This window comes from Microcaecilia unicolor, chromosome 2 (genome assembly GCF_901765095.1).
Source record: "Microcaecilia unicolor chromosome 2, aMicUni1.1, whole genome shotgun sequence".
Lineage (NCBI taxonomy): Eukaryota > Metazoa > Chordata > Amphibia > Gymnophiona > Siphonopidae > Microcaecilia > Microcaecilia unicolor.
Window position 1 is genome coordinate 470,113,020 of NC_044032.1, and position 15,502 is coordinate 470,128,521.

Here is a 15,502-nt window from a genome sequence, read left to right on the forward strand (position 1 = left end):
TTTTTCTGCACAGATTTTTTAGGTACCATATATAGAATCAAGCCCTTAGTGCTGATTCCCGTGCCAAACTCTCAGCGCCAGTTACAAATGCTGAAACATGGTGTAAATCGGGGTACCCAAGTTGGGTACGGAGACCCATTATTTTAGAACTCTTTTCACAACTTTTTGGAAAGCCGCTGAACTGCCCATGCCCCTCCCATAGTCATGTCCCTTTTTGGGTTGTGTGTTATTGGATTTAAACACCCGGTATTATAGACTAGCACACAGCCCAATGCACACGCAAATTCTAATTGGTGTCAACTAAAGTCAATAACTGGTTGTTAGTATCTAATGACTGATGCGTTAACAGCTTGTTGACCAATTAAGTTGCACTCGTAACTCAGAAGTGCATCAAAATTTGAGCTCCTAAATTTGGGCACCGTATATCAGTGATGATCCTAGGTCGGCTGCCACCTGAGGCGGATCACCGATGTGCACCCCCCCCCCCCCCCCCGGTGCAATGACCCCCCCCCCCCCAGTGCATAGTTAGCTGCTGGGAGCAGCTCTCGGCTCCACTGGCTCCCTGCTCCCTCTGCCCGGGAACAGGAAGTAACCTGTTCTGGGGCAGATGAAGCAGGGAACCAGCGGAGCAGACAGGTACATGGCTGCTTTCTGCACCCCTCCAGCGGCATGCACCCTTGGCGGACCGCCCCACCACCCTGCCCTTGGTACGCCACTGCCTTATATAGAATCTGGGAGGCAGAGTTTAAAAACATCCCTGTTGGCATTTGCCCCTTCTCTGAGGCACCTATAATGACTGTTCTCTCTAAACTGAGCAGAAGTCCTCCATCTACAATCCTGCCACTGGGTCACAGCTAAACCTGGATATTCAATGAGAGGCCTTTTCTGGTAACCAGCATTGACTATCTGATTTATTTTTGGCCAGTTAGAAGATAACTGGCTATGTTGATATTCAGACTTAGCTGGTTATCTTCTAGCCGGCCAAAGATATCCCACATATTCCGGCGACCAAATAGAGCCGCTAAAGTGGGGCTGAAAAATCGGTGGATAGCCGGTTATGTTGGCCAATATAACCAGCTATCTGCTAATGGTGATATTCAGTGGGAGATAGCCAGCTTTTTTATTTTTGTTACATTTGTACCCTGCGCTTTCCCACTCATAGCAGGTTCAGTGTGGCTTACATATTATATACAGGTGCTTATTTGTACCTGGGGCAATGGAGGGTTAAGTGACTTGCCCAGAGTTACAAGGAGCTGCCTGTGCCAGTTCCCCAGGATCAAAGTCCACCACGCTAACCACTAGGCCACTCCTCCACTCCCTGCTGAATATTGCCAGATAACAGACTATGTACCGTTTAACTGGCCAAATGCCATTCCTGGCCAGGTAAATACTTTTGAATATCGAGGGGGTAGTGCCTTCATATAAAATTCCTTCTTATTTTGGGGAAAAATACACATAACTTTATGGATAAGGTTATCCATGTAACTTTATACAGTTACTGTTCTATTGTGAATTTATCTTATTATTTTCAAACATGAAGGACAAAAATATTAAAGTTTGGCAAATGTTAGACATTCTTACATTCTTGCAGGAAGTAACTAAACAATATAATGTCTTGGTCTAATCTTACATTAATAATTATGTAAGATGAGACAGTAGGGGGAAATGAACAAATGGTCAGTCTGTGCTTTGTCTTCCTTCCCAATTTAAGTTCTAATTCTGCTTTGCTGTGAAAAGAGCTAGTGAGCTTCTTAAATGCCCATTAAAAAGGGCTTTTGTGACATAGAATCTACAACTCTGCTGTAGTCTGTTTAAGGGAGGAGTGTGACTGCTGACTTGGCCTGTCCACCCTACAGCACTCTTCTTTCTTGCTTCTTCTGAAAGTTAACATTTTTTTTATCTCCCGTTTGTGAGACAGTAGAGATAATAACTGTTGTTATAATATCTGGGTGATCCCACCTCTTTCCATGCTTCGATGTTCAAAGATAATGGTGTGCCCATATACAAAATTGTCTACCCATGATTCTCTTTGTCTTACATCCACATAATGGGGCCTGCTTTCAAGGGACTGAGGATCTTAATGCTAAGCTTCTAAATGTGTCCCTTTTTAAATTTACTAGAGACAACCTACATTTACTTCAAGATTTCACTATCCCTCCCAATATCCAGCTGACGACAGGGAGCACAGTTAGCTGCCACAAACCCTGGATATTCAATGCCGGGCAATTTTTTTTTTTTTTACTGGCTTTAAGTTAACCAGATATGTGAATATTCAGCACTAGCCAGTTAAGTTAATAACAGGCAATGATAAGACTGCTACTTGAGTGGCCTGACTTGCCTGTTAAACTTAGCCAGTCAGCACTTGAATATTCGTAGATAGCCAACTAAATTGCATGATATGGCTGGTTAGCCATTAAATTATAGGGGAGATTCTATATATGGCACCAAAAATATCAGCAGTGATCACCTAAATCTAGGCACCGATTATAGAATATGCTTAGTTGATATTTCAGTGCCTAGATCTATGCACATCCATTTACACCAATGAAAACATGGCATAAATCTCGGTGCATAGATTTAGGTGCACTGGGCCATATTATATAACTAGGCGCCAATTTTGGAACGCCCACAAAATGCCCATTTCCCCGCCTATAACCATGCCCTTTATGCCTGTGCACATTAGATGTTTGACGCACATCATTACAGAATACGCTTAGCGAGTTGTGTATCTAAATTGTAATCAGTGCCAGTTAGTGCTCATTATTGCTTGTTAAGTGCTGTTATCAGTGCTTATTAGCTTATTAAACTTGTTAAATTGTGCGCATTGTTATAGAATCTGCACCAATTTTGGTGCAGATCATTAGGCGCACTATATAGAATCCAGGGGTATGGGGTGAATTCTATAAATTGCACCTAAAATATGGGCACTGAAACAAAATGCGTAAGTGCTATTCTATAAGCCACACCTAAAGTTAGGCATAGGTTATAGAATAGCACCTAAGTCCTGGGAGTCACACTTAAATTCAGGCATGTGCCTATATTTAAAGGCATGGAGCCCCCTTATTCTATAATTACAAGTGTAACCAACAACCCTACCCCCTTTTTTTAGGAAGCACGTACAATTTATGCACATAAATGCCAATTAAATTTTAATTAGTGCCAATAATTACTTGTTAAAAAGCCAACTGGTGCTAATTAGTTTATGATTCAGTTAAATTGTACACAAATTTTGGGTGTGTGCCCAATTTTGCATGCCTAATATTTGGCAATGTTTATAGAATCAGGGGGAATGTGCTAGGCGCTAATATTCAGCGTACATAACCAGCTATCTCACGCTAAATAATAGCACTTAGCTGGCTAAACGCTATTTAACTAGGCAGGAGCCATTCCTGGATGGTTAAATATTGCTGAATATTGGGTCCTATATTCCTAAATTTAGAAGCCTATAAGGTGGGTGGCAACTAGAGCGACTTTAGGGCAGAGGAAAAAAATTAGGAGCATAACTTTTAAACTAAATTTAGGTGAGCTTTCAGCTGAAAAACATAACCTTCCAATAGGCGTCCCAAAGCAGTCAATGGTTTTAAAGCTGTTGACTCTCATAGGATGAATTTAACTTGAATATTCAGTGCTGGGGCCATAATCCAGGCACTAGCATAGAATATCTGGGTCAGCTGCTGACCCGGAAGTTATACAGGTGTCGACTGATACTCAATGCCAGCACCTGAATAGCTAAGCAGGCAAAGATAGGACTGGCTTTTGTACAGTTCTTTGTGCCCAGTTAGCTATGCGGGCACTGGCTGTAAATATGGCCTGTGTTTATATAACCACCAGTCCTCATCCTGGAGCTCATCTTTTGTTGAATATCCACCCTAAAGCATTTACTTTTGAAGTGAACTTCCAGATAAAGGTGATCTTGCAATCATTAAATTATCTATTTCAGGCACAGATGATTGCCTAACAATCCTTGTTTTTTTGCACAAAAACATACATTAGGATTCAGAAGGAGCTGAGCTTATTAAAATGGAAAGCCTGATGATGTCATCTAATGAACAAGTCAGCCTGGACTTTACGTTGTGATGCAATTATTTCATTCAGTGGAAGGTTGCTACATTTTGTGTTGTAATATTTCATTCAGTGGAGAGTCATTTTAAGAGATCTTATGCAATAATAATCATCTGAAGAGATGGTGTATGGGGGAAACTATAATGACGTGGACATAGATGCAACCTAATGCAGTGCTTCTCATCCTTCTCCTAGAAGCACACCTAGACAGTAGGGGTTTTATGAAATAAGAATATAAGAACGTAAGAGTTGCTGTATTGGGTCAGACCAAGGGTTCATCTAGCCCAATACACTGTTTCCAATAGTGGCCAGTCCAGTACTTAGCAAAGTCCCCAAAACTAGCAGAGATAAACCAGGGTTTTCCTCAAGTCTACCTTAATTATACAGTTGGTAGCCCGCTGCATGCAACTTCTCCTCATGTATATTCATTGTAACACATTCACTGAATGAGTTTCCATCCATTCCTGGAAATTCAGCTGATTAGCTGTGCCTCCATGAGCGGTTTGAGAGGCCCTGACCTAGTGGAAGAAGGTCAATATTCAGCAGGAGTTGAATGGATAGGAACTGTTTCTACCTGGTTAACTCCTGCTGACCGGCTCCTGGCCAGATATTTAATGGAACTTAATTGGGTAGTACCACTAAGTATCTGGTGACACTATCCAGGTCGTACCAGAGAGGTCTAGGGGCAGAGGGAAAATGGAGCACCTTTGATACTCAATGCTGGTGAACAGATATCTACCTGGACAAGTGAGGTCAGAGAAAAAAACTGTCCTAACTTGCCCAGCTAGCTATCTAGGTACTGTCGCTGGGTCCTGGCAGCACCTGATTAACCTCCAGTGGCTACCAAATGACTAGATGTTCAGTGCTGGTATCCAGTAGGGCTGGTGCTGAATTTTTGGGGCCTAGAAACACTGACCATCATGTGCTGAATACTGAGCAGCTAAAACCTAGGTAAGTAGGAGAAAGAGAAAGATATCTGTAGTGAAAGTAGATTGTTTCTTTTAGGGGCCATTTTACTAAAAAGTATTAAAAATGGGCTTAGTGAGTTTCAATGCAGTACTTTCCCATGCACTAAGCCCTTTTTTTTTTAAAGCCCATTTCTAATGCAGCCCAAGAAAAGGGCTTTCTCTGATTTATTTTTGCAAGTCCTGTGCTAATTTTTCCATTACTTAGCAAGACCTGCAAAAATATTAACACAGAGCACTTTTCACATCCTATTTTGGGTAGGATGCACTAATTGCTCCACCGTTAAGTCTATGTTATCCAGTTAGCAAACGCACTAACTGAATAACATTTCTATACTCATTCCTTGCCCAAGATATACCTCCTCCTGAAAAAATAAACAAAAATAGTGCATGCAGGGGCCTTTTACAAAGTGGCAGTAAGCCCAATGCTATAAAGGAAGTAGGCGGTAGTTCCCACCCCCAGCGTGCCATCACATCCGGTGCTACAAAAATATTTTAATTTTTGTAGTGCCGGTGTGCACCCGGTGGTAATCAGGCAGTGTCGCACGCTACTCAGTTACTGCTGGGTTAGCGTGGGAGCCCTTACTGCTACCTCAGTGGGTGGTGGTAAGGGCTCCCCCCCTCCCCCCGAAATGACCACATGGCAACTGCTTCACTTGCCACATTGCCATTTCCTGAAGAAAAGAAAGACCTACCTTTTACCCGCTGAGGTAAAAGGGAGCCTTGGCGCACATCAAAAACATGTACCGACGCCAGTGCAGACCCCCTTTTGTTGCAGCTTGGTGAAAGGGGCCTGCAAATAGGCATATTAGTACAAAATGCTTTAAAGTGTTTTGCAATAAGCCTTTTTTTCCATGTTAAGTACATATTAGTGCTTAGCACAGTTTAGTAAAAGGGCTCTTTTGTCAATTAAAAGGCACATAATCTCATGTCCCTATTAATTTTACAAGCTATAATGACATTATAGTATGGTGCCGTGGTCTTGTTTTCTAAAAGTAGATCTGATTAACAACTGTGCGCCAGAATATGTGTGTGTGTTTTTGATGTTTCCTAGTCTTAACTACCAAGGCGCAATTTGCCATTTGTCCATGAAAGTTTTCATACATTTGCTCTGTCACAATTTCCAGCCTGTCATTTAGGCAGCAGTTCTACAAGTTTGCACCCACATTTGGATGTCCTGATGCAGCGTAGTTGGTGCCAATTCTATAATGATGTCTGAACACTCAGATTCAATTATAGGATACTGGTGCAAACTGGCATTGGTGCACAAAAATGTACGTCCGCCCAGGTCAATGGCTGGCATAAATGGTGTGTGTAAATGCATCATGCTACATGTCTCATATAATATTCTATAAAGTGCGCGCGTCAGTAGGAGACATGCCCATGACCCACCCAAGCACTGCCACATTACATGCACCCTTATAGACTAGCTATTAGGGCAAATATGTATATAAGTGACAAGTGAAGTACCATTCACATGCACATGTAGTGCCTACCTGCAGGTCACTGTTATAGAATTACCCTTGTAGAGGTAAATTTAGATGCCGAGATTATGCACGCTAAGCACGAATCCTACAATGGCAATTCTGCATAAGTTTATGGTGCCTCACCAAATTGTAGGCATGAGCACTCACACTAGCCAAATGGCTGCTGTAAATACTTGCACCTAACTGTAGGCAGTTTGACATGCAACTACTCATAGCCGCCGAGAAGGGGGGCGGGGGGGGGGGGGCAAAATTCCCCAGGCCTAGGCCTCCAGGGGGGCCTGGTGTAGGGGTCTCTCTCTCTCTCTCTCTCTCCTCTGCTCCTAATGGGACCCGGGCGATCGCATCCCAACAGGAGCAGGAGAGAGAAAATTATGGTGCCAGGTCCCCCTTGCATTTCCTGCCTAACAGCTGCTGGGCCCTCAGGCCGCGCATGCTCAGTTTTGAGACTGAGCATGTGCAAACTGAGGAAAGCAGCCGCAGGGGCAGGCAATGCTAGGCAGAGGACGGAGCCACGGGGCCAGCTAAGGTACCTCAGGCGGGCAGGAGGAAGGGGAGGCAGTGGTGGTGACAATTTGTTTTGGGGTGGCAGCGGTGATGACGATTGTGCCCCGGGCCCGGCAGCAGCGGCCCTGCCCCGGGCCCGGCTCAGTCTCTCAGCGGCCTTGCAACTGCTAGTTTTCCATAATCTGCACATGTATGTCCAAGGAACACCACTCATGCCCCTCCCAGGGCCACACCCCCTTGCAGCTGGGTGCTATAGAAATTGTGCACCCAGTTCATGGGATAGTGACTACGTGCCTAACTGCCAATTAACACCAATTAAGAGCAATGATTGGCAACTATTGGTTGTTAGTCTATTAGCATCTAATTAAACAATTAAGTTAGGCGTATAACATCTTATTCTGTAAAACTGTGCGCACAACTTTGTGCAGTAAGCATAAAGTTAGTCACCTAGCTTTATTGAATTAAGGGGTTAGGACTAGATTCTATATATGACACCTAAAAAATTGGTGCTGAAACAAAATATGCCCAGGCATATTGTATAAAGTATGCCTAAATTTAGGCGTACTTTATAGAATAAGCCAAACTTTTTTTCACGTATTATAGAATACGCCGAGTGCTATCCGTATGACTAAATGTAGTCACGGTCAGTTATGCCAAGTAAATCTTGGTGTAAATACCAATGCCTAAATTAGGCGTGAACCGCGTGTACTCTATAACATCGTGCATAGATATGAGATACATCTATGACCCGCCATTCCACACCCATGGCCACCCCCCTTTTCAATTATGTGACTTAGAAGTTACACACATCATGTTGCAGAATAAACTTAAATGTGCATGTAAATTCCAATTAATGCCAATTAGTGTCAATTGCTTGTTAAGAGGCAATTATCGGTGCTGATTGGCTTGCTAACTAATTAAGTTGCATCACCAGATTTCCACCCACAACTTAAGTCATGCTATATGAAAATGTTTTATTCAATGTGGAGACTCAAACGAATAAAACCTTATTTTCCCCATGATGTTTTTCTCAATTTGATACAATCTATGGTATTAAGCCAGATGGACTACTGTAACGGTATCTATGCAGGCTGCAAAGAACATCTACTCAAGAAACTTCAAACTGCTCAGGACACTGCGGCAAGACTAATCTTTGGAAAATCTAAATTCGAATCTGCCAAGCCCCTTCGCGAAAAACTGCAATGGCTTCCTATTAGAGAACGAGTTTCTTTCAGGGTCTGCACCTTAATTCACAGGATCATGCTTGAATTGGTTGACTTACCACCAAGAAATAGATCCAGTCTCTCACGATCCTACTTAAATTTACACTGCCCAGATTGTGGTGGCCTTAAGTACAAATCTACCTATGCCTCCAACTTTACATTCATAGGCACACAACTGTAGAATGCTTTACCAAAATCAGTTAAATCTACCCAGGACTACTTAAATTTCAGAAAATTATTGAAGTCCGTCCTAAGGCTTATTCTCCAGGTTCAACATAATTCTGATTAATTCCCAATTTAACATGATTCATGGACACTAATTATCTTTATTATCTTCTATATATTGTTGTTTAAATGATGTTTACTATCTTACTTTTACACTGTTTAATTGTACTTTTCTGTACTGTAGCCTTCCTACAGATTTGTGTAAGCCACATTGAGCCTGCAACTAGCGGGAAAATGTGGGGTATAAATGTATTAAATAAATATAGAATCCAGGGGGTTAGCGCTTAAACAACTTACTGCAAATAAGCAAAAACTTTTTACAACAATTCATTATTTGGATCAGGCCAGCACATTTCATACCGTGAGTATGTCTAGAACAGTTTCTTTCATTCACTAGCAATCAGCACTCTCTCAATTTTTATATCTGTCTATCAGTCTACCTATCTGTGTATCTATCTGTTGATCTGTGTTAAGAAAGAAATGTCATGCTGCACTCCTTCACTGATCCAATGTTTTCCCTTGGTTTCTGCCTTTCCTGAAAGTGTTTTATAATGTTTGAAGGTAGATGGCGTATTTGGATTGTCCTTTCAGTGATAAGTATTTACATCTAGAAAGATCCCGTTTTCTTCTGTTTTCTTTTTAACTCCCCCTATTTCTCTCCCTCTCAGCCCCACATCTTTCCACGTTAAAACAGTAATGTATATTCTAGCTAGTATAAACTGCTTTTAGCAAATCGTTAGTATATCCCATAATATTAGTTTGGGAAGCTCTGATCAGGCATCCAAGTCATGGAATGGCTCTTGTTAAAATTACAAAACTAGAATTTTGATATAAAAGATTTCCTCTCAATTGTTCTTCAAGTTATCTGTGATTTCTGAGTTGTGGATGCATGATTTTTATTTGGGGGGGGGGGGGGGCTTTTCAGATTCATTGTCAGTAGAAATATGATTTTTATTTTCAAAAATGTCTCCTCTGTTCTCGAAATTCTTATCTTTCTGGCTTAAGTTGCAGAGCAGATCATGATCCATAGTTAACTTCCTAAATTAAAATAAAAAATCTTTGAGAAATTACCCCCAGAAAATCTAGAGGAAAAACAAGCAGGAATACAAGACGAACATCATATTCTGGGGTTTGAATTTGCAAAGTATTCTATAGAAAGATTTCACTTTTGTTCTTTTCTATTAGATGGTTGTTTGTGGTTTCTTCTAATGCTAAGGCAAGTGCCTTTCTATTTCTAGTCCCTTGCTAAAGCGATTCCTGCAGAGGCTTTTTGTAATCATCAGATGAATATTCAGAATGCTCTCTGCCTCTGGATGGTGCAGAATAATACCGACAATCTTACTCCTGAAGCATAAAAAAAAAAAAACCCCTTCCCTTTGAAAGCCTGGCTTCTGCTTCCTTTCATCTGTCCTCTCTAGCGTAAAGAGCTGTGCTCTTCGGGCTGTAGCAGCTTTTCTAAGAGGACAAAGACATGCTAAGGTTAACAAAATTTTATGTAAAAGTACAAAGTTGTGCATAACAGAGACAGGACAGGTAGATTAGCGATATGAACTGTTCAGGTTCATTTAACTTGGTTGTGTGCAATGTAGTGCTTAAGTTATTTCACATTGTGCACTTTTTGTAGCAACTGTAGGTGCAGTCAGCATGTAACAGTCTCCTCTGATACTGCACAATGCCGTTAAAAGTAGAATTAAAATGAGCCATTGCTGGTTTAAACCAATATACCCTACCTAAAGTAGCATATTTAGCTCCAACCTGGGTCTCACTAGTTTGGGGTTTTAAATAGCCAAATAAGGGGCCCTGTTACTTAGGAGCATAGGCGCCTATGTGCGTCAAATTGGATCCGCCACCCAACTACCATGTGCCCCGGGTGTTAATTCCATTTTTGACCCACGCCCAAAACATGCGGTAGAAAATATTTTCTATTTAATACCGCTTGGGGCTTGGCCGGTGGTAATTGGCGGTTTATGCGCTCTGGCCGCTTACTGCACGATTAGCACGTGAGACCTTACCGCTAAGTCAATGGATGGCAGTAAGGTCTCGGGCCAGAAATGGACGTGCGCTGTTTTAATTTTGCCACACGCCCATTTTCAGCCACAAAAGAAGCCTTTTTTTCTAGGTGCCTGAGCACATCCAAAACGCCAGCACAGGCCACTTTTAGGCACACCTTAGTAAAAGGGCTCCTAAATGAATAAAAATCTGTACTACTGGCATGGTCATCAAATTCCTCTATCAATCAGGCTTGTCAGTGTTTCTAAAATCTTACTCTCTATCTCTCTGTATGCACATTTCAGAGAGGTCCAGGTTGCATTCTGAGAGTGATTTGGTTGTTATACACCAGTCTGGGAATACTGCAAATGCTCTTATTTTATTTTAAACTTTGTAGTTTACAAAAAAAATAAAATAATAGTGTGGTACCTTTTACACTTTCATACTCCTGACAGATCTTCAAAGGGAGTAATCTTATATTTTATGTTTGCATTTTTTGGGGGGGGGGGGGAGGGGGTCAGGATAAAGCATCCTGAACACTTAAGACATGGTAAAGCTGAAAGAGCAACTCTCTTTCTTCCTCTCTCTGGTTTTTGACAGGTTCTGGTACAATTTCAGTCAAGAAAGCACAAATAAATCCCATGAATCTTATTTATTAGCCCATTGGTATTTGGTTGCACACAGTTTTAATCCCACTGAAACTCACACCTCACATTCCCTTGCTGGCTGCTGGTGGCAGGAGCAAGATCCATATTCATTAATGATCACCAGGGCTCCTTCAATGTGGTTGGGTTTGTAATCAACGTAATACTCCTGGGCTGACATGGCAGCCATTTGATGCATGGTCTGTTTCTGCTTTTGCTTTCTACGCTGTGTTACAAAGCACTGTCTGAGCTGCCTTAAACTGGCAGGAAAACACTTCCAAGACACATACAACACCAAAACCACAATAAGGAAGGAGAAAATAAGGGCCATGGTCCCTGTCACCACCTTATGGATCTGAACAGTGTTCTCCGGCTGTTCTCTAGGAATAGTCACTGTTATGAGGTTTGTTGTTCGTTCTCCCTCAGTATCCTGCACATTGTGGACGACGGCAGTGGGGCTGGAATCAGCTGCTCCGTCGCTGTCGTTCGCCGCTCCCGAAAGGCTGCGGCCACTTGTTGGATCTGCAGGATCTTCGCACAAGTGAAAGGCGTACACTGCATCCAAGACATCCTCCCCCTGCGCGTACTCGGGGGTGGCACAGAGCAAGCTGCTGTCATGGCGACCCTTGAAGGCGCTTAACCAGGAGGCCAAGGCGCACACGTTCCGGCCACAATCCCACACGTTTGCAGAAAGGCTGATGCTAGTGAGGGACTTCCAGGAGCGTAGGATTCTGGAATCGATGTAGGTCAAGCGATTGGAATCCAGCTGAAGCGATTCGAGGTGAGGTACGCTTTCAAAAACGTGAGGTTCGATGTATTCGATCTCATTAGCAGAGAGGTCCATTTTCTCCAGTTTCCAGACCCAGTCCAAGGAATTGACCACAATGGTCGCTTTATTCCTTCGGATGCTCAGAGAGTGCAGCGAAAGGAGCCTGGGGAAGTGGGCCAAGTTCACTTTCGCCAGATCGTTGTGCTCCAGATGTAGCTCGGTGAGTTTAAACAAGCCTGCAAAGGAGTTTCGAGCCAGGCTTTTCAACTGATTGTATCCCAAGTCTAGGAACTTCAGGCTGCGGCAGTCCTGGAAAATCCTGACCGGCACGAACTGGATGGCATTGGAGCGCAGGTGCAGCGCCGTCAGCTTCCTCAGCCCGTGGAAGAGGTCGGGCTCCAAAGACTTGATGCGATTGTAAGATAAATCCACACTGCGCAAGTTGGGCATGGCGCGGAAAGTGGCGTTGGGCAGCTGCTCGATTTTGTTGGAACTCAGCGTGAGTTCTTTAACTCTGCGCAGTTTTTGAAAAGCGCTGCCCTCCACGGCGCAAATGTGATTGTGATCCAGATAGAGCCACGTGAGCTGCATTAACCCCGTGAACTGGCCATCGCGCAGCTCGGAAAGGCTGTTGTACCGCAGAGACAAACCCATTATGCCCGACAGGTTGCGAGGCATCTCGGTGAAATTCAGGGATTCGCAATACAAGAGTCTGCCCTCGCAGCGGCACAGCTTTGGACACCCACTGTTCACCACTGGAAGCATTTTGAAAAAGAGACCCAGTGTGCACAGTATCAACCCCGAGGGCTTCCTCAGCAGCCAGTTTAAACAGAGCCCAATAAGAAGGAAATCCATTAGCAAGAATCTTTCCAAATGCGCTGGAGAATGTCCATTGACCCTTTTGTTCTCCAAAATTCTACATCGCGTGTGAACAATGAGAGTAATGAGAATCGTAATAATAGTGACAGCAGCCAAATAGTGTGCAGTGGATTACAGCATGCAAGAACCTGTGCAGCATTAAAGTTCATAGAAATGAGAGACATGAAAGGAGAATGGGTTCATTCATGGTAGATGCTGCAGGAGAGACAAAAAAAAAAAAAAAGAGAACCCTTTTTCTTCATGAACAAATTTAATTAAAAAGTGCCTTACCCACCCTTCTCCAGAGAGTGACAACTTCCATTCAGCCGCTTCCTTTGTGTTTAGACTAATTACATGCAGAGCTTTAAAAAAAGACCTCTCTGTGCTACCCGTTCAGTCCCTTTCAATCTGTGCAAAACTGGCAGGCTCACAGTGTCTCTCACTTTGCTTCTGCTCAAACGAGCTAAGAGGAAGGGGATGTCCAGCTCGACCTTTTTAGCCGCCTTCCAGGACCCACAAGTTTCACAACTGCAGGCAGCGAGCTGGGTTGTCTTTCCCCCCCTTCCTCTCCGTCCTTTTTTTTCTGCAGCCTAATACTGTAATGCTGTGAAAAGCCTCCAAACTCTTTCCTAACCACTCCACAGGATTTGACAGGAAACGACCATTGACTGGCACAACCTTTACTCCACTGAGACAGACTGCAATGCATTCATTAAGCCCGTGCAAGGATGGCTTTATTTCCCCATTCCTTTTTCGCCTTCTTCGTTAGCTGATGCTTGGAGCAGAGAGAGAGAGAAAGGCAGCGAGAATCCCTTGCCTCAGCTGAGCAGTATGTTGAAAGAGCATGCAGAGGCACCTTCTGCTCACTGAGTGTCGTAAGCTACTCATGATTGTACGCCTGCACAGTACATCTCAGACATGGGCAGATTGAAAAGGGGTGGGCATAAAACCAACATTTTAGTGAACCAGTGAAGTAATATATGTCCTTTGCTGATGAAATGAAAAATACTTTAACGCTATCTGTCCATTGCTTGGGGGGGGGGGGGGGGGGTGGAATCTAACAGTAGGACATAATCAAGAAAGAAACTGCAAAATGTGCTTCTCTTTTTCTTGCCTGTTGAAATTATCTTGGATTCAAAGGCAACACAGGCATCAGTTAATAGAAAAAAATATGTACGATTACTCATATAGAGAATGGCTATGTATACATTATAGTTATTTTATACATCAGGGTTTGAATTTTTTCATCCACAAATAGGTAGCTGTATATCCTCTATCTGTTGCTGAAATCCATGTCTGCACAGTTGATGTTGTGGTATAGAGTACATGATGGTCATTCACTGTTATATCCTTTGCCAGAAATTTACTTTTCATATAATCTTATGTGCCAACGGAGCATACTGCAGTGAACCATCTTTTGAAACGTGAAGAATGGTTGATAAGATGCACTTTCATATGAAAATAATTTCTAACAGGTTTTGATATAAAGCAGCTGTATATTGCTGAACTCCATAAAGCAGCAGTATAATTCCCCTCACTATGACAACAGCTCTCTATAACACTCACATTGCACACCTCTTAAGAACAGACAGAATTAAGGGCATAGCAGAAATGAGCTGTGTACTTTGTAACTCCCAATTTTGCTTCAGTCCAGTGCCACTTTTTCCCCTGAATTAAAAAAAATGTTTCCCTGCTAACATCCCTCTATTATTAATTATAGACGAGGTCACTGACAATGAGCTACAATACCTGCATAAACCTCACTGGCTTTGAATAGAAATGCAGTACTGTTGATGGGGGGGGGGGGGGGGGGGGTTTCAGGCATCTTTTCCTATTATGGTATTTCATCGAAGAAAGCTGATACAGTCAGACGTGAGACAATTCACAGTCCAAGCATGTCCATGTATTCCCTCTATGCAAGCCTGAAAGGAAAATTGGAGTATAATATCATAATGAATGATGCCTGCTCCCTTTTATATCATCTCTCCAGGAATTTCAGAAAGAGTATTCTTCCTCCATGCCCCTCAAGATCAAGTGTTTCACTCTGGCTAGGTTTCCACAATTGGATGAAAAGGCAGATGATAAATCTTTAAATTAAATTAAAATTATTGGAAATGAGAAAACATCACACACAGTAAGGGTAGGGTTAATTTGCATATTGATTGATCTGAAATTTGTATTACCTATATTAGAAACTCAAGTGGCAGCCGTTGTCTGTGTCTTCATAGAGAATTTAGATGAATAAATCTTAGCTTTGCTTGAATTTCTCATAGGGTTCTTTTACTAAGCTGTGTTAGGTGTTAATGTAGTAAAAAAATGGAGTGCCATGGGACACATTCAGGCTTACATAAGTACGTAAGTATTGCCATACTGGGAAAGACCAAAGGTCCATCCAGCCCAGCATCCTGTTTCCAACAGTGGCCAATCCAGGTCACAAATACCTGGCAAGATCCCAAAAATGTACACAACATTTTATACTGCTTATCCCAGAAATAGTGGATTTTTCCCCAAGTCCATTTAATAATGGTCTATGGACTTTTCCTTTAGGAAGCCGTCCAAACCTTTTTTTAACTCCGCTAAGCTAACCGTCTTTACCTCATTCTCTGGCAACGATTTCCAGAGTTTAATTACACGTTGAGTGAAGAAAATGTTTCTCTGATTCGTTTTAAATTTACTACATTGTAGCTTCATCGCATGCCCCCTAGTCCTAGTATTTTTGGAAAGCGTGAACAGACGCTTCACATCTACCCATTCAACTCCACTCATTATTTTATAG

At 42.5% G+C, this 15,502-nt stretch overlaps 2 protein-coding genes across 2 annotated transcripts in view; one reads left to right on the top strand and one right to left on the bottom strand.

Moving 5' to 3' along the window:
* Positions 1-15,502, top strand: part of CTNNA2 (catenin alpha 2) — a 1,714,656-nt gene that overhangs the window by 1,046,226 nt on the left and 652,928 nt on the right. The gene's annotated exons all lie outside the window — the stretch shown is intronic.
* Positions 11,158-12,874, bottom strand: LRRTM1 (leucine rich repeat transmembrane neuronal 1). Its single transcript, XM_030191023.1, has one exon. The coding sequence runs from the start codon at positions 12,721-12,723 to the stop codon at positions 11,158-11,160; it is 1,566 nt and encodes a 521-aa protein (XP_030046883.1). The 5' UTR covers positions 12,724-12,874.